The sequence below is a fragment of the Scatophagus argus genome, chromosome 8, assembly GCF_020382885.2.
Source record: "Scatophagus argus isolate fScaArg1 chromosome 8, fScaArg1.pri, whole genome shotgun sequence".
Lineage (NCBI taxonomy): Eukaryota > Metazoa > Chordata > Actinopteri > Scatophagidae > Scatophagus > Scatophagus argus.
This window is the reverse complement of record NC_058500.1, coordinates 18,641,968-18,664,891: the sequence shown is the minus strand read 5'-3', so window position 1 is coordinate 18,664,891 and position 22,924 is coordinate 18,641,968. Positions and strand designations below refer to the sequence as shown.

The 22,924-nt window shown below is 40.9% G+C and overlaps 1 protein-coding gene across 1 annotated transcript in view; it reads right to left on the bottom strand.

The window, feature by feature from the left end:
• The window catches only part of nphp4 (nephronophthisis 4), a 148,937-nt gene that overhangs the window by 7,197 nt on the left and 118,816 nt on the right, over positions 1-22,924 (bottom strand). Inside the window, exons 20-27 of the mRNA XM_046397509.1 lie at positions 18,966-19,165; positions 16,075-16,298; positions 7,954-8,143; positions 7,231-7,314; positions 3,475-3,631; positions 2,845-2,921; positions 2,497-2,582; positions 1,066-1,237 (exon numbers count right to left, since the gene is read on the bottom strand). Coding sequence (XP_046253465.1) covers positions 1,066-1,237; positions 2,497-2,582; positions 2,845-2,921; positions 3,475-3,631; positions 7,231-7,314; positions 7,954-8,143; positions 16,075-16,298; positions 18,966-19,165 — 1,190 coding nt within the window. The remainder of the gene's footprint in view (positions 1-1,065; positions 1,238-2,496; positions 2,583-2,844; positions 2,922-3,474; positions 3,632-7,230; positions 7,315-7,953; positions 8,144-16,074; positions 16,299-18,965; positions 19,166-22,924) is intronic.

Genomic DNA, 22,924 nt, shown 5'->3' with positions numbered 1-22,924 from the left:
CAGTTGTTCCATTCTTTCCTGCTGCTAAGAGAATAATTTGCATGAAATCATTTTTTGGATATGTGGTTTGAAAATTGCTTATACAAAAAAAAAAAGGAAGCTCTCAACGTCTCATTAGACATGGAAGATTTAAGGTACGATTTGAGCTGTTTTGATTCCACTCTTTCACTTTTCTGTTAGTTGCTTCCAATTTGTGTCAGCTGTGCTTTGGCTCAGCTGAAGAACTGAAATCATTAACAAAGGCATGGCAATAGTGAAGCCAGGCGGATGTAGTTTTGCTTAAACTACTTCTACTGTTACGTCCTTTCAAATTACAACTCGACCAAACAATAGCTTTGTATGTAGATACAGTGCTATGAATTGTGCATGGGTTTCTAGTATTTCTGCCAGTCATTAAGAATCAAACAGAATTCACTCTTAACAGGTCTAAAATCCAAAACAAACCTACCTAAACTTGCTGTATAGCAATTACTTTTCAAAAAAAAAAAAGAAGAAGAAACTGAAGGCAGTCAGACTCAATCAGAACAGACCTAAAAATAATTAGACCTTATCAAAATGCGGTTGATGTAGGCAGACTCAAATGAAGAAAACACCAACATGCAGCAGCGCGACGCTCCACCAGCTAATGAGAAGCTGGCGTCCAAAAAGCAGTGATACATGTCAGGTTTTCCTGCACATGTGTCTCAGAAAACATTTTCTACTGCAGTGGTGATGATGCACACAAAATTAGAGCTGGTAGAGGATCTTTTTTGGATCTACGTTGGTATTAGACATACTGACACACACACCCACTTGACTTGACACCCACAACAAAACAAGACCTTCCCTGATTAGAGGATGAATAATTTGGAACTGGCATGACTGAGGTACCAGGTGAGTTTTTTTTCTGTTTTATTTTATTTATTTCAGGGGTTTGCCCACTATGGAGTAAGGCTGAGCAGTTCTGCTTGGAGTACGATTTCTTTTGGGATCAAAAGCAAAGGACAGTATAATAAAATTACTGTTTAACTGACTGACCTAAAAAAGAAGTTGGTTCAGGGTTAAGTTACTCTTGAAGACGTGTACCTTAATCTCCTGGGGGTGTGATGAAAAACATTTGACCTTGCGAACAGCCTGCTTCCCCCTTAGCACCAATGATTGACAGCTCCGCTGGCCACTCACACAGCTGACATCCACCCGCTCCAGGAAATGCACGTAAATCTGCCAGATCTGGGAAGGCGCTGCCATCCACTTGTCACTACAGAAAAAAACATCATCAGGAACAATTAAGCTGAAGTCCCCTGGAGACACAGTGGGAGCAGCATGAGGTCGGAGATGAGGAGGGCTGATCTACGGCTGTGCTAGAATTTTAATAAGCGGCAACATCATCATCATCATCCTCCTCCTCCGCTCACTGCTGAGTAGAAGGGAATTCAGTCTCAGTGGCCCTCGCTGACTCTGAGAGCTGTGAGTGGGAGGTGATGTAGTCACCTACTCAGCCTTGCTCTGCGACAACAGCACTCAAGGAGCATTTGGGGATATTTGGACTAGAATTGAAGTGATATGGGTTTTTGAAGTCGAAAACAATATAACTAGAGTTGGATTGACAGTGCTAATAAGTGGTACATTTGGCATTTTTACATCCTTTAACTCTCATGCCAAAAAAATTTGTACTGGGGAGATTTACAGTAGGTGTTTCTGCAACCTTTCTAAAGCATTTCCTTGAAACAAGGCTAAATTATCTACTAGCCCTGAGCCTAAACCCCCAGGGGCCTCAAAACTCCCAGGTTCACTGCACATCACTTGGTTTGGGTAAACTACTTATTCACAAGTTAATTTTTACCACTGTCATTATTAGCTTGTGAAAGGGGCACATTCCTGAATAGCTTTGTGTTTACACCGACTGACACACACACACAAAGATTTATGACCAGGTTGTATTATTGCAGCAAAGGAGGTCCAGACAATATCAATGTTGAGGCATTTAAAACGGAGTCTTATGTGTGTACTGTGCTTGGCCCATAAGCTAAAGAAAAGCTGCTTTGAGAAGACGAGAACGCACCTAACACATTGTTCAGGCCTCAAGGACACATACAACGTCCTTTGATGAGAGACACAGAATGTAAAGATAAATGTGTTACAGAAAACTCCAAAAGGATAACTTTAAAGGTTTAAGGTTTTATAATAGAGAAAAAACAGCACTTCAATAGAAGTTCATCATGCCCATCATATGAAGATTTGAATGACTTTTAAGAAGAGGCTGACATTGACCCTGCATATTAACAAACCCACACATAATACTGCTCTGATCCTGATTTAAAAGACTAAGAGACAGGTTCTGTAACTTCAGGCAGTCAGACCACCAAACCTCCATCTGATTAGTTAATTAATTCAAGCCTGCATGAACAATTTAATTAATCCAAAATAGAATGCTTCTTCGGGCTAAGCTGTGTATGTGTGTGTGTGTGTGTGCGTTTTCACTGTGTACAGTATTCCTGTTCAGTAAATAATACATACGTAAAAACCATCACAAAGAACATTTTTATGTTTGGACTGGGACTGCCTGGCACTTTCAAGTACACATCCTGAGGCTCCCCTGGCACCTAGACAGAAACAGAGTGAAAGGCAGGATCGATGTTAAAATGGTAAGGTACAGGGAGAAAAAGAGGCAGAAATAAAAGAGACCCCACAAGAGCTCGTTGAAGGTGTATGGCTTGATGTAAAAACAAGCCTTTTAGGTATCAAAACAGCTTGCAATTCATGACAAGAAAACCAGAGCAAAGCTATCAGTTCAGTAATTAATCCCTTGCTAATATTAGAGTGAGTTATTAGAAAATGTAAAAAAAAATAATGTCACCCTCTCACCAGCATTCTTGTCTGGCAGATGATGTTAGGGTCACTGCAGCGTACACAAATGTGTGTGCTGACATCTGGGTCTCCAACTGGTTATCCCAATAACAAGAAAGAGAAAAAAATGGTTAATATACAGACAGATTTGTGCTAGATGGTGTATTTGAGCAGCTGTTTTTTTATAGAAATGGGACCAACTAGCTGACCTTAATACATACATGTATATATGCACACAAACATGCAGATGCTATCTTTTTTTTTTTAAATTTTATCCATTTCATTTTTTTCTCGCTTTTCATTTCCTGCCGTGGAAATAGAGATACCTCTCTGCTGTTATTACTCTTTTTTCCTGATATAAGTTATATTATATTTTAAGATTGTTTTGTTGATATTTTAGTGAAAGCACAATAAAATGAAGGTTGAATACATTATTCATTCCCATCCACCATGCATACTGTAAATATGCATTTGTGCACATTTATGTACATGTTTGTGCTCCTCTGGGAGAGTGAGTCAGTGTATCTACTGAACATGTATTCAAACCAATACGAAAAAATGCAATAATATGAAAAGAAAAACATCCAATAAATCTTCTGGGACAGGGAGTAATAGTTGACAGGGGATCACTGTGGTATCCTGAGCTACCCGTGGAGTCATGCCATGGTGGAAGGCGAACGGCTTTCTTGAGGAAGCACAGCTCGGGGTGGTAAAGTCGGAATGTCTGGTCGACAACGTGAGGTGTTGGCTCCACGTTCACCTGGCAGATGGCCATCGGCTTGCCGTCTTCTGCTTTGAATGTAACCTGTGGAGGGAGGGTGAAAGGTGAGCAGTATCAGCAGCAGGCTACTCCCCCTGCATGATGCCAGAAATTCACTGCAATGAAACAGCATTTACATCATTATGGGGACAAACAAATGGGTTAGAAACTCCTAAAAGAAGAATTACAGTTTTATTACAATTTATGTCTCAACAACAAGGGCTATATAGACTTTGTAATCAATGAAATGGCAATAAATTCTGACCTGCTAGCAGTTTGCCACGTGATCTAAACAAGTCGCTCCCAACCATTAGAATGTGAAACTTAACAAAATCTCTATTTACTTGGGACCCTTTCTTTAAATTTATGGCCCTGCTGCACACTTACTCTACTCATTAATTGTGAGCAGTTTGACCAATAAGTGATTTGTCTTTTTCAGACTGTGTCATTTAAATTATTTTTAAAGGCCTGAGAGGGAAAGGTATCCAGCATGGAAAGAAAAATTTACATTTAGATATATTTTTCTTTTTTAGATTATTACACTAGATCTATAAAGGCCTGAACAACAGGCTGGGATTCACTGAGCCAAACCACAAGGTAAATTATGACAAAATCACTCCAGGAGGAAATTGCACACACAACTACTTCAGCTTGGTTAAAGCTGGACTGTTATGTCAGTACGGATGAATTAACTGTTGTCATTTTCTCTTCCAAATGAATTTGGCAATAGATATTTGCTTAAAACTGTATGAGTGTTCGTGCTCCATCAGATGTCTTGATTAGTTATGCCACCATGTTTTCAGGTCCCAGCAATGAACTTGTTGACTACATTTAATTTATTTTTACAGGTAGGAATTCATAACCATAATAATGAAAATTAGACCAACGTTATAATAACTGAGAATTTTTCATTTTCATTTTTCAAGACAGGGTGAGGTCATGCATATTTTAGGTTATTTTCTGGCAACAACAGTAACTTATTTATTCTTTAGGTCATCTGTGCTGTGGCTCCTGTTTTCTCTCTCACTCTCTATCCGTGCACTTGTGTGTGTTGTTAAAGAGACCCTTTAACAACACCTGTGTCATTGGAAATTTAGAGAATACCTACATTCTCATTTCTTGACTCTATTTAGTGAAACCCCAAACTGGAATCACCACGTATTCCTCCCGAGGCAGTTCAGCTCTAAACAACATATACTGCCTTTTTCAAAAAAACAGCCTTTGAGAGGTTTTATTTCAAAATTCACCCTGATGATGATGCACGTTGTTCACTAGAGTATAAAAGTTGGCTTATATCTGACTATTGAAACCCCCACAGACCTGCTGAATGTGCTTTGAAGTTTTCTGCATTAAAATAGCCCTCAGGATCTGTGCATATCAACATAAACATGTTCATACACACTGTTATACACTAATATATAATATATATAATGGAATTGCAAAACAGCTCACGTACCATCATACACTAGACCATCTTAAACTAATGTTTGCTAGCTTGATCTACACATTACAACGTTACATATAACTAGAGTTCACTCTTTTTATACGTCTAAGTGAACTGCAGAATATGAATTATAAAAGACAGTAACTGGATGACATAATATAGTACTGAGAGTAAGACTTTTTACTGACTATTTCATACAATTCATTGGTAGAAAACTATTTAGAGCCAGAAACAAGTTAGCAATGCGGCCTAAGGATGGCAATGTCAGCCAGTCTGTCTGTTGGAAATTTGAAGTAAGATTGTCATAAAATTAACAGTGGATATTCATGGTCTCCAGAGGATAACTTTCATCATTTTGATGATATCCTGACCTTATCTCTAATGCCACTGTCAAGTCAGAATGTTTCCACTGGATGCGTCTGTGTGATTGAGCTGATCCTCTGCCTTTCCCATGCAGCCAATATCTGGGCAAAATTTCAGCTTGTATGAAAATCTAATCTAATGGGCCAAATTACTTACAAATGTAATAAGAGCGCTTATGCTCCCCAGAAGATAAACCATTCCATTTGGAAATTCTACAGACTTTCTTATTATGTCAGTGCAAGGACCAAGCAGAAACCTGCAGGTCTGCAAATAGCCAATGGTCAGTTGAGTCTGACTCCAAAAGTGACTCAGTCTCCATAGACCTTATGTTAAAACTTTTCAAGCAGAAATAACCATATTTACAGAATGGTACAACAAAACAATTCTGGTTTCTATAACTAATTTCTTTGTTCATGACAACTGCATGTAGGGAGAATATTTATATAACTCGTTCTAATCATATTACGTCTCAAAGTAATGTGTAACCAAGGGCAGTCATGAGTAATGGACTGTACTTTGTTCATTTCCATATTTTGGTCACTGATTCACAAACTCAGAAGTTGGTCCCTGCCAAACAGCAGCTGTCCAAATCGTTGATGGGTCAGATTTGTGGGCCCATGCTGACCTGCAGGAGTGGCCCAGATCTGGCTCTGATGATGTGTGCTGACTGACAGCGGTGCCAAAGCTGGCATCCTGACAGCTCTGCTGTTGGGGCTTGTCAGTTTTAGCGGGACACAGATTTGATCCAGACCTGACCTTTTTGACCTCTTGACAGGATTTTTGCTCAGAGCAGCAGTGCTGACACTGACACGCAAATAGACATATACCGCAGACACACACACACACACTTGGCGGACTGGCAAATATTTCATCACCCCATGCAATGCAAGAGCTTCAGGGTACTGTACTCTCCACGAACAACAGGATTATCATGAGGTGCGGCAGGTTAGCCCACTGATGGATATCGGTTTTTTTTTAAGCAACACAAACATGCCAATAATGTAAGCCTAGATTAAAGGTCATATCTGTGGAGAAGGAGCCCTGCATGACAGCTGTGTGCAGAGCACATTACGTCACATGGCGATATAGAGCGCTTTGCCTTATCTGAAGTATATCCGAACAAGAATATTCGCACTGTTTCTCCCTCCTCTGAACTTTGTACATATTATGGTTGAGTATATTATAATGGTTGAGTAAATGCATAAAATGAGAAAATAACCCCAGAAAAAGACTATATATGCACGGTTCATTTAAAGATTAGCCAGAAGTGCCAAGCTGTCCTCCAATCGAACACAGTTTAACTCTCCAGCCCGACATTTGCCTGTTGGAGAAGATAAACAATGTTCAGTAAGATAAAAGTGATTTCCAGCATATAATTTTGCTTGACAATCTTGTCTGGCTAGTGTAACTTTTTAAATAGTTGACACTTCAAAGCGTTCTTTGTGTCTGTGCTGTGACTGTGTAGGAGAGGAAAGGAGGGAGGAGGCGGTGCACTGCCACTCTGCAGGGAGTTGTCTGGGAGTGTGTGTGCACACTACATGTTTTTAGACTTAGGTATGTACCAGAGAGTTAACCCAACCAACCCTGGATCTAGTAATCAATTTTTATACCCTAACATGCCTCTAACGTTTAAAATGGACTATGCTTAAGCTCTTATCGTGGCAGGAAAACATTCTGTACACCCGCAGTGCATCTCAAATCCATAGTTTACTATAATTCCAGCCTGGAGACAAACAACCGAGGGATCAAGAAGCAGAATATTACAGAAGGAAACTAGATAAGGATGATCCAAATGCACATAAAATATTGCACAAAGCACAGAAAGAACACTTTGCACCTTGATAGTCTTGGCAGCAACAATATTGGACAGATTCTTCTTGGCCACCTGCGAACCTTTGCCTGTAGGTAGGAAGCTTGGTCCCTGTGAGGATTTGATTACAAACAGAATAGTTATCAAAACTGAGCATCTATCAAAACGCTAAATGACTGCATCTGCACATCAGGCAAAAACAAGCATACAACAGCAAAAAATAAATGTAAATGATCACAAGAAGCCATTCCCCAGTCATCTGCAGGAGACAAGAGCATAGTCCACATAAATGACATCTTTTACAAGCTGTCCTTATGAATTATCAAGCCTGAGTTGTCATCACATATGTACAACTCACCCCTGGAATACATCAGATACGGTTAATAATCCTTGCAATGTAGTGACATTTATATAAATGAAATTTCAACTTCTGTCACAGTAGCACCTCATATTCCCACATTGAGAACACATCTTCCAACCACTCAACGTCAATCAATTTAAAAAGATTTTCTTGAAATGGAATCAATAAGTAAAAATAGTGCTTCATCTGAAAAAAGTAACTTTGATCTTTCATGTGTCGTGATGGAAATACACAATAACTACAACAAATAATTCCAACCTTTTTCAAGGGTTTAAGAGGACCATTTGTGATTGCTGCATCCTTCAATAATTACCATTTTTAAAGCATGATTTTAAATATTGACAAGTACTAACCATTTCACCAGCATTCAACTCTGGTCTCCACTGTACCTGAAGGGCCATTGTGTGGTCGCAGAGGAAGCTCTGGTATTTCAGGGGAATATGGATGCTCTCCTTGGGCCGCAGGTAAACCCTGGGACCTGGGGTACCCTCTTCCAAGTGGAACATGTTCTCCTCCAGCAGCGTTGGAGTTTTGGTTAGTGCTTTGAAGTAAGCCCACTCTTCTGTGTTAGTGATGACACTGGATGGAAAGATTAAAGGACATGAGTGAGATGAGAGCAGGCTCTTGTATGTCTTTAAGGGATCCATCCAGAATCCTAGTTGGACTACATGATCAAGAACATGACACAGTTCACTACAGTACGATAAAAATGCACCGAGAGGAACATGCTTTTCTTTGAGGTCTCACACAGAAAAGGTCGTCAGATTATTAAAATCAATTGGTATGAAACATAAAATATAATCAGTTGGTGTCATCTTGGAAACAGAAATGTACTCAGTAAATTTATTAAAAACAAAACAAAAAAAAAAGTAATTGTAGTAAATTGTATTGTAAATTGTAGTAATTTACTCTGTACTTGTCGAAATATTTTGACATCAACAAGTTTTTAACAGAACAACCAACTCATATTGTTGTTCTTAAAAATGTAACCATGTACAGTATTTAAAAAATGAAATTAAAGAGGTAGTCCAGGGATTTAGTATTGCACTTACTAGCTGGGAGTCCTGGGGAGACAAATGGAAAAAGCGAACACTTAAAATTGATGCAATAGATGGTAAGATATCCTGACTTAAAGTCTCAAGCTCCAAGATCCCTGGATACTACATTTCCCATGATCCATTTCTTTTGTTAAACTCTGCATGTCTTTAAAACTGAATTCCCTCAGTTCTTTCTGTTATAGATTCATGGTTGCCCAAGCCCAGGGAGAGAGAATAACCCTGATTACAAAATCATGGCTACTTTGCCAGACTTAATCCTGAGACCCATAAGACATTATATACACAACAACCTCATGCTATGACCAGAAAACTGATCTTCATGGGTACAATCAATGAAATCCCACTTCAAAATAGTATTTATCCTTACAACTTTACCACCACCTCTCATCTAAGCTGACTCAGAGTGATTGAGCAACTCTAAGGAAGACAAATCATTAGTAGGATGGAAGATGTGTGTGTTTATATTTTAAATTATAGATCCAGGCAGCAAGTAAACTTTATTAGAGCACCTTTCATAACAAATGTTGCCACGCGCTGATGAAAGACTTGCATACGCACAACACATAAATAAACATAATTCCTCCTGACGCCAAGGAGGGCGATGAGAAATGTCAGAGTTACAGATGACACAAACATGTTGCGCTGATGATGTCATTTATCTTTTACATGTACAAAGATGTACTGTTAACTGCTGTCAAAGCAGTCTCTGCCAAAGAATAATATAAATCTGCAATAACTGATATTTTTTTAGGGGGGGGCAACATTATATTTCATTTGGAGCTGTGCTTCTGGTTACCTATTGACCTGGTGAGTCAAAGTCCAAAAAGCTTTACAATGTTCACCATCTACTTGCTGATTGTGTCTTGTTTAAAACCAGCTGCCTGCTGTGGCTAAAATAGTGCTATGATAGTGAACCAAAACAGTAGCTGCAAGCTGGACAGCTAAATAATGAGCTGAAACTCCATTAAGCTGTGGGGAGCTGCAGATTTTGATGATAATTTTATGTAGGTGCATCACTATGAACAACCCTTTTAACATTTCAAGTAAAATTTCTTTTTTACATTTCAATTTTAAAACGGAGGATTCTGAAATGCATCATTCAGCAACCTGTATCATAAACAAAATAGTAAAATTAATGAGTACTAAGAGCAAGAACCATTTTTTTTAACAAAAGAAAAAAACAGAACACAGAATAAAGCAACATCAATGTGCTTTGGTTCTACTTGTGGGCATCACAAATTCCCTGTGCCGTCAAAGTGAGTGGATGTTGAGGCTGCAGACAGAAAACCTTGCAGAGGCCTTATTCACGTCAGAATACCTATAATCTTGCATTATGGTTGGATAGGTTTCTGGGTTTTGCTGGTCAGGTCAGGTGTATGAGCTCAAACCAGTTTAATGTCATTCCAACTGAAGGAACCAGCATTTGTCAGGAGTGGGTGGAGAGAACTAACACCATGTGTGTGACAGTTAGCAGGACTAATGCAGAGCCGTAGTGTGTTCACCTCCTGTTTTGTTGTGATGCACTGCACATGAAGCTGTGCATGCAGTGCTGCTATACTACTAAGAACAACATTCACAACATCAGTAATGAGTCGGTGCACATTTATGCTGTATAAAATTACATGCTACAGTACTTCAGCAATACTTTAGCCTCACTTTGCTCTGCTGCAATATCTATGTCAAAGTTTCAGGGGTAGAAACATTAAGATGAATGGCTGTTGAGAAACAAGAGAGAAATAAAAACATGACATGTCCCAGGTGTCCTGATGGACTGTGGTGCTGCTATATTTCTATTTATGGGCTCAGTCAAGTGACACCTACCTATATCTGTCATGCCGTGTTGAGTGTTGGTTGTGTCTTGCCCTTTGGTTTCTAGTCCTCAGGTCATATTTCATGTGTGTATTCCCTTGTGTATTAGTTTCCATGTGTATTATGTTCCAAGTTTTTGTCATGTCCAGTTTTATTTTGAAAGCATCACTTCCCCTGTGTACCTCTGTTTCATGTAGCTGTGCATTGGCTTTCCTGATTGCTTTCTCCTCCCTAATGTGTTTCACCTGTGTCTTGTTATGTTGTCTATTTAGTCCTCGTCTTCCCTGTCACTGTTGTCAGTTTGTTGTCGTGTCATGTGGATTCATGTTGGGTATTGTAGTGTCATTACCTCGTCCTCATGCCTGAAAGTGTTTTCTCTTGTTATGCCTTGTTTTTGTCCTTGGTTAGTCCGTGATCCCATGACACTGTAAGTGTGTGCCTTTTTGAGTTCTGTTATATCAAAAGACTGTCATTTTGGACCTCTGCCTCTCTCTGTGAGACTCTGCATCTAGGGTTCAGCCCTCTGCTCCAGCGATGCTAACCAGACAGTCGATGCGAACCTGACAATATCAGTCTAATGTTTAACTTCATACCAAACCACAACAAATCAACAACATCTTAAAGAATTGTTTTTATACCCTTTCTAGCTCCTTGGAAAGGTCTTCTGTCAGCCCACCTCAATCTGGGCAGGCATACTCAAGGGCCGGACAAATGAAGGTCAGGTTTGAGGCAGGGAATACCCTTTATCTTTGATGTGTGGTCATGGCAAACCATGGTAAATATTTCTTACATACCAGATTTAATCTCTCCAAGGGATCCAACAAAGCATCTAAAATAATATAATTCCCTTTAGTACAAGCAAACAATTCTGATCTCCCACTCTTACAAACTGATCCTGTTCACATTCACTTTATGGCAAACAATGGAAATGAGCTAATTCCATAGCTGAGCAGTAAACACTAAAACACAGTACTTTCCTTTTAATTACCAACAGCAGCTTTCATGAATGTGTAGAAAGGTCAGTGAAAGCACCCCTTCAAACCCCAACAAATGGATTTCCAGGGAGAAAAAGCAACAGGAACAGATAACAGATTCCAGCGGAGGGAGGTCTTGTCTCCAGTATTTCCTCTTCCTTTGAATGCAAAAATTTCACGCACAAATGCATAAAGGGAAGTGCTGCTTTAAACATCAAAGGTTTCAACCCATGGGCATGGAGAGGGGAATTTTTCCTCAATAGGAGAGTGAGAGTTTATGGATTTTCAGACCCTTTTTCAGAACCTTGCAAACATTAAGGCGAAATGCAACAGGCAATTCCATAAAACTTATTTCGAGATTCCCACCTGTGCACGTGAAATAAAACACTTTGCCAGTGGCTTATCATGACAACAAAGAGTCTGTGTGTGTATGTGTGTGTGTGTGTTTCATCTGAGCCTCGATAAAAAAGAATGGGCTGATTCATTTTTAAAGAAAGAAAACAGAACAAAGTAGGAGGTGAAGAGGACAAACTGAGTTAAATAGAGGCTGAGATAAATAGAGATAAAAGCAGAAAAGGAACACAATAAAGATGATTAAAAGGATATCAATAGAAACAGGAAGAAGACACATAATGAGAGGGAGAAATGCTGAGAAAGAAATCAGCAGCATGGACAACAGCAGCAGAGGCGCTACAGCCTGCTATCTCTCTCCCAGCCAGAGGTCATGGCTCACACTAAGCTCTGGAAGGCCAAGTGTAAAAGGTAGCAATGCAAAATAGATGGAAAAAGGTAGCAAATATGTCCTCACCGTCAAGAGAAGCCTCTGGGCTCCAAAGCATTGCAGCATAGCCTTTTTCTAACCATGCTCCCTTTAAAGCCTGACGCTGGATTCCAGGTTGAGGGTCAGACTTCTTTCTATTTGTGTCTATAGAACAAAGAGCCAACCCAAAGCCATGTTTGTGTTCTCAAGAAAGTACCTCGTCAAGTTTCAGGTGAAATATTGAGAAGGAAGTAGCAGCAGAGTAGCCTCAGTGCACTGGTCGAGCTATGCTTCATGCAGTTCAGGGTAACAGGTACAAGGGCTAATTTTGTTGTTTGGGTTCAAATTTTCTAGTCCTTCACAGACTTAACAGGTTACCGCACAAATACATTTCACATTTCCTCATAAAACAAACACAGCTAATAAATTCTGCATGTCTCACCTCAAGATACATACTGTATGTGGCAAAGATATAACGATGATGGCTGAATAGCAAGAATTCAGATCAAGGGTTTCCTTGGAAATTCTCATCAAAATCAGTCTCGTTTTCCTTGGGAACATTCCAGAAGCAAGCCAAGATTTTTAATTTGTATATGATATATATTTTTTTGATATGTGTGAGTCTGTGCGGTGGAATCGGATTACTACTTGCACTGAAATAAACAAACACTAAAATCTGTCCTTGAAATACATTTTTACAGTTATACAACTCTATCAATCTTTAAGTTGCAGTTCTTTTTAACGTGTACTTATTATCTTAACAAGGCAACTTTTATTTCAGCTTTGTGGCAAAATACGTCAACCTGAATGTGAGTGACTTAGAGAAAACTATGCAGTCGCTTAAACAAGTCAATCAGTCAGGCTTCAGTTCCCAAACCAAAACACAGAGCAGAGTTCAACAGGTGGAGTGTTGGGTGCATAAGTTGGTTCCAATGTGACAACTAAATCAGCAGAAATCCAAAACTTCCAGTAATATAACAGAAATATAAACCCACAAAGCTGTGATTTTAGAATGGACTCTGATAGGGGCCCAGTTAATAGCAAAGTTGAATTTTCCTTCCATCCTCTCATCCATCTTTTCTATGAAGTCAAACACACATCACAGTACGGCACACGTACGACATGATACCACAGTGTCACAATCTGCTCTGGGCAGGGCTGTGCTTACTAAACCTGATAGTAAACCTTAACCTGAATCTGACTCTGTGGAAGCACATCAAATGCGGAAGCTTCCTTGCTAATTTACACGTTTCTGGCTCGTGGTGGAGGTGGCAGACGGTTTGGTACAAAGTGTCACACTGCCTCTTCAGGAAATAAATAAACTAAAAGGGCGCTAAGCCGACGGGAGGACAGATGCAGGGATTGATGACTCTCAATTAAACCTGGTAGGCTCAGTGGCCGGGCTAATGCCATAATGATTCATCCGTGGTGCACTCCAGCCTTTGCTGATCAACGTGATATATGTTAATCCGAAGCACAGGCATGAGCAGAATCCATAACAAAAGATTCAGTGTGGGAGGATTAACAACAATGCTAACTGAAGGAAACAAACACGACATGGTTATCAAGAAGGGGTGATCCAGGAAACGTCAGTTATAATGGCTTCTATATGTGGATTAAAGCGGATATTTAGCATCTCACCAGCATTATGTCTGCATCTATGTCAAGGACATCTGATTATACTGCTGAAGGAGCAAGCATCTTCTTTGTTTACAAGCCTAGCAGTAGGTGTGAGAACAACAGTGAAATATAGCAAAATTCTTCCTTTTTTAAGCAGGCGCACACAAGCAAACTCTGTCTGGAAATGTGGCAGCTGTTTGTATTGAACAACTAGTAATTTAGTGTGTTTATTCATAAATGAAAGTACATACGTCTCAAAACTGTGAACAAAATTTAAATGCTTAAGGCATGTACACACAAAACATGCTGTTTCAGAGAAGAAAATTCCAAGGCCAAATAATGCACCTGCCACATACAAAACCAATTTCAAACCCTAAAACAGGCACACATGCAAACACACACACTAGTACACACCTACACACACATGCATCATATCAAAACTGCGAGCAAGCTGTGAATCAGACTCCCACAACCTGAATAAAACACACAAGCAAATGTCTTCATGACTTCACTTCAGCTTGACAATCTAGTGTTGGTGTTCCATATTTTTGCTATTTTCCTTTTTTTGGATGGTGGGATTTCATAATCACTTTTGTAAAGCTGTTTTACTTGAATCACTATAGCAAACATGCTCCATAACTAATTTTAACATTACCATGTCTTCCATAAATATTCTTCACCTGAAGCATTTTGGAGCCTGCGTTTCTTCTGATACTACTTACTGTTTGTGTTTCCATGAGGCAGTTTTTTTTTTGTTTTTTATAAAAAAAAAATAATCAACTGAGCCAAGCAAGAGCAACTGAAACAAACTAAACAAAAAAACAACAAAAGCCCCAAACTAATCCCTACTCTCAAATCAGTCATTTGCTTTTGTTTAATACAAACATTTATTTACACTTTTTATTTATTTATCTATCTGCATCTGCAAAAGAAAAAACAAGTACTCATTTAGTTTGTATTATGCACGGTCTGACAACATTTATTGTCTATACTCCTTTCATATGAAAGGCATGTCACAAAAGAGAAAGGACAGGTGTAAATAAAAAAAATGAATAAATTTTTTTATTCCATTTAGCTGCTTCCGTTTCAGGGTCACTGTATAGTTCATGGTGTCAGGGTTTACTGGGGAACTTTCCTAGACTGAGTCCATTATCAATGCCATTGGCAACACTTGTGCTTTTCCTTCTATGAAAATTCAAAATGTTTACTGTGCAAAAGGACAACTTTGCACTGCATCCACATTAAGCTACAACTGTGCAGCATACTGATGGCAGCTGGACAGTATTGCTGAGACCTTTGCAGTATCATGACTTTAAAATGTAGAGGTGACAAGAGCAAATTTAATGAATGTAAATGTGAATTTTCATAGAACTTCAGTCAACTTTTCTTTCAGAGGTGGCCTTGGTTTGAAGTTTGAGTTGGTTGGCAGTGAATTAACAGAATGAGTTTCCGCCAGCTACTTGTTATAGACAGCACCCAAACCAGACTAGAAACCAGGCATTACGATTGATGATAAGGGCGTAGAGGACAAAGGTGTTAACTATATCCGGTTTAATGTTGCTTCACTGCCCTCTACTGTTAGGTCTTTTGTGTCTACAGGCCAACACTGGTGGTGAAAATGTTTGAGGAAAAGGGGAAGAGTAACTATCACTTCAAAGAACAAAGTGCGTCTCACACTGGGGAGGGTCAAGTGTGAGGACGTTCTTAAATGGCTCTTACAGTGTGTTAGACTGGGGACACACACATTTTTTTAAAGATGAAACACATGACTAACAAATTCGGTAACAGTTTTCTGAGATTTCCTCTTTATCAGTAGATAAAACACCAAACAGCCGAAACATTAAAACCATCTCCTTGACATGATTTCCCCCAGGGATGAATAAAGCTCATTCTGATTTTGATATTTTGTAGGTCCCCTTCTGCTGCTAAAACAACTCTGACCTGTCAGGGGAAGGGGCATGGGACCTCTAGGAGTATTTAGTGGTCACCGGCATCAGAATGTGGGATCCACTGGGTGTTGTGCACTGTGGGTAGGAGGGTGGACTCAGCTTATTCCAGTCCATCCCACAGTTTCTCGATCAAGTTGGGATCTCTGCAGGTCATTGTTGTGGTCCTTGAGACATTTCTGAGCTGTGATGGGGCACATTGTGCAGCTGGGGTGGGCTGCTGCTGACAGGAAGAGCCGTTGCCAGTGAGGGTTAATGTTGTGGCTGATTGGTGTCTAATCAGACTAACTACTACTACTACTACAACTACCTCACTGTCAACTCACTCTTTGCAGAGTCTTACCTGAGCTCAGGGTCGTCGCTGTGAATGGTGACTGTCTGAGGTACATTGAAGGGATTTTTAAGGACAAACTCCATGTACTCAGCAGAGCCCAAGCTGGCAAAAAGCAGGTACTGGGTGGTGATGGCCTGGCTCAGCATGTTGGCAATACTCTTCGCCTTGCTGTGTTCTTCAGTGGGTTTGATCTGATCAGGTTCTATGGCCAGCTGGGCTTCCTTATTCCGTTCCTAACAGCCAAGAACAATGGCAAATACTGAAGGTGTGTTCCAGTATAACACCAGGTACAACCCTAGATTGCAATAAACTGGAATTTTCTCTGTGACATTTCAGTGACTGTGTCAAGGCATGCAATAACAGATTCTTCATAAACAATGTATTCAAGGCTACAGTCTGATTAGGTGAAATAAATGCTATGAAAGCAGGCTTAATGTTACACAGTTGTTTCAAAGCAGACGGTAAAGAAACTGGATACTTCTCTATTGTTTTTCTTTTCAGAATCAGAATCAGAATCAGAATCAGAATTCTTTATTTGTCACATGTGGATGTGCATCCACAGTGAAATGAAAAAAACAACACTCCTTTTAACAACTGTGCAAAAATACAAGAGAATAGAATAAAATAAAAAATAAAGAATAAAGAATAAAAATATAAAATAAAGTAAAGTAAAGATAGAGATCTAACCTCAGTGGCAGAGGGAATGTAAATATACATAAATATACATATCGTATACATAGTATACATGTATGCATGTGTGTGTATGGGAGGGTGGGTTAAGTGGGGGAAAGAGAGTTCAGTGTCCTGATGGCCTGGGGGAAGAAACTCTTCCTCAGTCTTTCAGTTTTGGCCATGCGGGACCGGAGACGTTTCCCCGATGGCAGCCACTGAAAGAGTCTATTGTGCGGGTGGTTTGTGTCTTTTAAAATCCTCTGTGCACTGGATGTACACCTGCTGGCATACACCTCTTGCATGGAGGGCAATGCTGTCTTGGTAGTCCGTTCAGCACAGCGGATCACTCTGTGCAGAGCTTTCCTGTCCTGTACCGTACAGTTGCCATACCAGGCAGTGATGCTCCCAGTGAGCACAGACTGTATGGCTGCAGTGAAGAAGGTTCTCTGCAGCGCTGTGGAGACCCTGAATTTCCTCAGTCGCCTGAGGTAATACAGCCGCTGCCTCGCCTTCTTCACCAGGGTGGAAATGTGGGTGGTCCATGTCAGGTCCTCGGAGATGTGGACGCCGAGGTACCTGTAGCTGCTGACTCTCTCCACCAGTGTCCCATAAATCCTGAGAGGGGTATGATGGCTCCTCTGCTTCTCCCTCCTGAAGTCCACAATCAACTCCTTGGTTTTGTGGACGTTCATGTCTAGATTGTTCATACGACACCATGATGCCAGAGCATCCACCTCCTCCGTGTAGGCCGTTATCCTGTTATTGGAGATCAGACCTACCACCACTGTATCGTCGGCGAACTTTACAATGATGTTGGAGGGGTGCATGGCTTTACAGTCATGGGTGTAGAGGGAGTAAAGCAGAGGACTCAGGACGCATCCTTGGGGGGTGCCGATGTTAAGGGTGCGTGGGCTGGAGGTGTGTTTACCAATCCTCACTACCTGTGACCTGTCAGTCAAAAAGCTCTGGACCCAGGAGCAGAGTGAGGAGTTCAGCCCCAGGTCCCTGAGCTTAGAGACCAGTCTGTGGGGAACTATGGTGTTGAATGCGGAGCTGTAGTCGATGAACAGCAGCCGCACATAGTTCCCCAAACCGCTGTCCAGGTGGGTGAGGGTGGAGTGGAGGACGTGATTGATGGCGTCATCGGTGCTCCTGTTCGTGCGGTAGGCGAACTGGAGGGGGTCAAAAGAAGCAGGCAATGAAGTACAGATGAAGTCCTTTATCAGTCTTTCGAAGCACTTCATTACCACCGAGGTGAGGGCAACAGGGCGGTAGTCGTTGTTGCAGGCAGGGTTGGGCTTTTTGGGTACGGGGATGATGGTGGAGCGTTTGAAGCAGTCAGGGACAACAGAGTGAGCCAGGGACATATTGAATATAGAGGTGAAGACGGGAGCCAGCTGATCTGCGCATGCCCTCAGTACACGCCCGGGGATGCCATCAGGGCCAGCAGCTTTCCTGCTGTTCACGCGTGTTAGGACAATCTAACAAACTGAAGGAATACATCAAACACAAAATCTAAATTAAACTGTGCACTTCAACCCTTTAAAACCTTTAAATAGCTGGTGAGTAGGTACACTTGTCTTAAAAACATGTGAAACAGCCTAAAATTCCAAAAGGCCAATAAAACTACTGTAAGTGTGTGAGGAAATCTATTATTTTAAACAGTTCTAGTGCTTGACATTACACCAGGGATAAAAGTGGACCAAATTAAATCGCTGCTATCAGCCCAGAAAAGTCAACCCCAAATTGAATTGCAAAGCAACTCTTAAACTTCTTCCTGTGTGAGCAGGACGCAGTTAAATTTCACATACTGGCTGTTATGTGGGTGTGAAACAACTATAAAACAGGTCCTATCAGAGGAAATGCAATGTGTAAAATGTCTGAGACAGACATGCACCACAGCCAAAATCACATTTAGCATGTGCACCCATGGGTGAAAGTACAAGATGTGCCTTCGGGTAGAAGAACAATTAACACCTTCCTGTACAGTCACTAAAATGCAGAGGGTTGAAGGGCACATTGCCACGAGAATTGTAACACCAGCAGGCTGTCTAGGAGATGCTCCACACCTCCACCAAAGCTCCCTCATGACATGTTTCAGAGCCAGAAAGAAATGTGCTCCTGCTTTGTCTGTTATCTGTTTGATGTCACAGACTACTGTGGCTCTGCTTTACACATAAGCAGCTATTCTTGTCTCTCCATTAGCTAAGTGTAAAGTTTGACCTCACCGTGGCCTTGGCTGCTTTACCATCTTCCCTGCCCTCTCGCTGATGCACAGCAGCCATGCAGTCTAGCTTGCGGCGCCCACCGTCGGGCTCGTTTAGGCTGTGCTCTCCAGGCACAATGGTGTCAGCTCTGATCCCGCACCCAAAAGACAGCCTGCGATCCCCATCTATTTTCAGTCGGTGTGCCTGTGCAGTGTTCCTCGCTGTGAAGGAGAAATAATCATGAATATATTTACTGAACAGAGTGGAATCTAATCTCTTTGCCATTTTGAACATATGCTCTAAAAACCCTACAAATGTCCAAGGGAGAGAGTTGTGACAGATTAAGGTATTGTTGGAACACCAGAAACAACAGCTTGTACATAGACAACAGTCAAACAACTGGCACCACTACAACTGGGCCAAAGCCCTACTGCTGGGAAAACAGACTTTCTCTTCCCAGATTATTTTTCACCTCCATGGTTATGTATCCACTGCAAGCACCAAAAAATCCAATTAAAATAAATAATTCATAGTAGTCACCAAACAATCTATTGTCATTGGTTTGGATCATGCAAAATATATAATGTTTGTTAAAAACTTTGACAAGAGAAGATTGAGATAAACTTTATTGTCCCACATGTGGGAAATTTGTCTTGCGCTCTTTGCCCATAATATGCAGGATTAGGCAAATTAGTATATGCCTAATCCTGCATACTGAACAACACAGAGATATTAACAAACTCAGAACTGAATCCCTGAAACTGATTTTTTTTTTCTTTTTAATCTTAAAACAGATTACCCCACCCACCCCCACACACTGAATTTGTAACAATGTGATGGAATAAGTTCTGCAGCCTGCAGGGAGATAACATTGGACTAGCTGAAAGTGGTAACAAATCTGGGAGAAATAAGCAGCACAGCACAGAGAGAAAAAGTGAGCTGGACATCAGTACATCGGCTGGTGAGCGCAGACATGAGATCAGACAGAGAAAAAAGAGAGGACAACAGAAAAGGAGGCATGAGGCATATGTATATTACAGCTTATCAGGAATATTACTGAGATCAGGGCTGGACAATAAACCAGCCCTGATCTTTTTTTAACAACTTAAACTTTTGCCCCTGTGTGGCTTAGCCCATGACACAAACAACTGATCCCCTTTCCTGACTGCCCTCGTTCTCTCCACGTCAGTGTGCAGAACACCAACCGCGCACAGCAAGTGCAGACGCTGCTCCATGACAGAACTGTGGGGAGGTGCCTGAAGCGCTGCCAGGTCCACCGGCGAACCTGAGTTCATCACTTTAGGGATGAAGGCAGGATCAGGTTTCAAGGAAAAACAGCGGACAATGAATGTTCTCTCTAGACCCAAACAGCCCAAAAAAAACAACCCAAATCTCATCCACCACAGCTGGGGGCAGCTTCCACTCTGCATAAAGAAGATTCTGAGGATGTGCGTCGCTCCACAAAATCGAGTGTACAACTGGTGGGAGCGAAGACCGCCCTGATGGTTGAGCTACTGTGGTCGTGTTGTCATGGCACACGCACATGATGGTGGTGAGAACAGACAACACGACCTTTGCCGCTATGTTTAGTGAACAACTCCAAATAATTTACGTGAAAACGACAGAGACGCACGCTCAAAACGCCGTTCACCGTTCTGCCCTCAAACACACCGCCCCAGCCCAACACAATGTCCTCTTGCTCTGAGCGCACCAGCAAAGGTTGCTCTGGGCTGGCGGAGTGATACAAATTCTTCTATGAATATGCGAGGGGGCGTATCCCATAGTGAGACATCGAAAGGAACGTTATGAAAGAGAACTTTCAAAGGACATACTGGATCATTGGCAAAGAGGGCTCAGGACACCCCAACTTAGAAAAACTTGAGCAAACTGACAAAACACACAAAAACAAGAATAGGTCTCCACCATTTGATGACACACAAATTACACTGAGGGAAACCAAATGTTGCAAATATACACTACATAGACGAAAGTATTGAGATGGGGCTGTTTTTCACGGGTTGGACTGAACTCTTACTTGTGAAGGGAAATCTTAATGCTTCAGCATACCAAGACATTTTGGACAATGCTATGCTTCCAACTTTGTGGCAACAGTTTTGTGAAGGCCCTTTTCTATTCCAGCATGACTGTGCCCCAGTGCACAAAGCAAAGCTCCTTAAAGACATGGTTGGATGAGTTTGGTGTGTAAGAACTTGACTGGTCCACACAGATCCCTGACCTCAACCCCATCCAACTCCTTTGGGATGAACAGTTTCCACTTTAAAAATCAGACTTTTTAGTCCAACATCTGTGCCTGACCTCACAAATGGTCTACTGCATGAACGGACAAAAAAATCCCACAGAAACACTCCAAAATCTTGTGGAAAGCCTTCCCAGAAGAGGGAAGCTGTGATAGCTGGAAAGCTGTCTATGTATTTGAATGAATGAAGAAACCCATTTATGCTCAGGAGCACAACTGAAGTAAATGGTGTGATTATGTAATGCCAATATCACTGAAGATATTCGCTGTACACCAGACATTGTCCTTTTTCAAATTCCTTGTGTATTCATCAGTATTTCAATGTGGAAACTGATTCAGTGCTATTACTCAGTTCTACTTTGTTCTGTACTACCTGCAAAGTGATGACCTTTATGTTGCCTATGTGTTGTCAGATTAGTGAATGTCTTTCTAATCTAGCTGGGCTTTTGCAGTGTTATTTCAGATGTATGTGTGGTTACAGTGGTGTTTTCTTCATTTGTTAGTGTTGAATCTACCAGTCAGCAAATGGCTCAGTATCTTAAACTCCCATTAGTTGTGGTGTAATTAAACAAGAATAACATCAGAAATGTAGAAAAAGAAATGCATTTACTGATGTGTGAACAAAATTATCACTGTTACATTTAGCATATAATTATAGGAACAAATTTTCCCCTTTTTTAATGCTTTCTCATATATTCTTGTTCTCTTCTCTTTCTGTTCTCCTCTGCCAGATTCACTCTTTATCCTCTGACATTTTTCCGAAGTCTCCTTATCACAGAGGGAATGGGTTGACTGCCAGTCACTTAACCAGATAGTGTCTGGCTACCCTGCTTCCTTCAGAGCCACAGGCAGACAGGAGTGGGACTGAGCACACACTCCCATCTTCAGTGTGGCTTACTGTTGTGACTGGACTCCAGTGAAAGCAATTAGGCGCATTGTATGTTTAAATGGCATGGGAAAATGGAGTGGAGAGGGAAAAGAGTTCAGTGTGTAACAGAGACAGGAGTAGTGGAAAGGCGGTAGTGTTGGTGTTGGGGAGGGAGGGTGAGACAGGTAAGAAACATAGCAAACAGCAAACAAATCATGTTTGTACAGTAACAAGAGCTGTGAATAAATTACGTTGAGAATTTAGGGAATATAAATGAATTGAACACACACGCATTAATAAACAGGTTTTATGCAGTATATGTTTGGCTGTTCATGCTTACCTCTACATATTATTTTAGCGTGTGTAAATATTTAGTGTACAGTGCAAATGTTTGTGAAAAAGAATAACACGGTGTTTTTAAGATCTGTTCTTTGTGAGTGGGATGGAATTCTTGTGTTTTATATAATTATAAGCAATTACCTGTTTATTTTCAACTGTGATATGATGCCTTTTACTCTCTCACTCACTGTGTGTGTGAGTCTGTGTGAGAGTGTGTGAGAGAGTGTGCGCGTGTTTGAGTCACAGTCCACATTTTAAGTACAAATTTAGGAATACACACCAGTTGACTGGCGATGGCTTCTCTAATTGAGGAAAAAATTGGTTTCCCTGTGTGTGTGTGTTCCTATGCTTGGGCTACACACACACACACACACACACACATTACAAACAGGACTGTAGCTAGCCACCAGAGATGCTTCTGCAAGCTCAATTAGGCTGAAAATTGAGTGGTTGAGGGGAGCAGCCAAAAGACAGAAAGTGAAACAGATCTGGTTGAGCTGATCAAGTCAGGAGCAT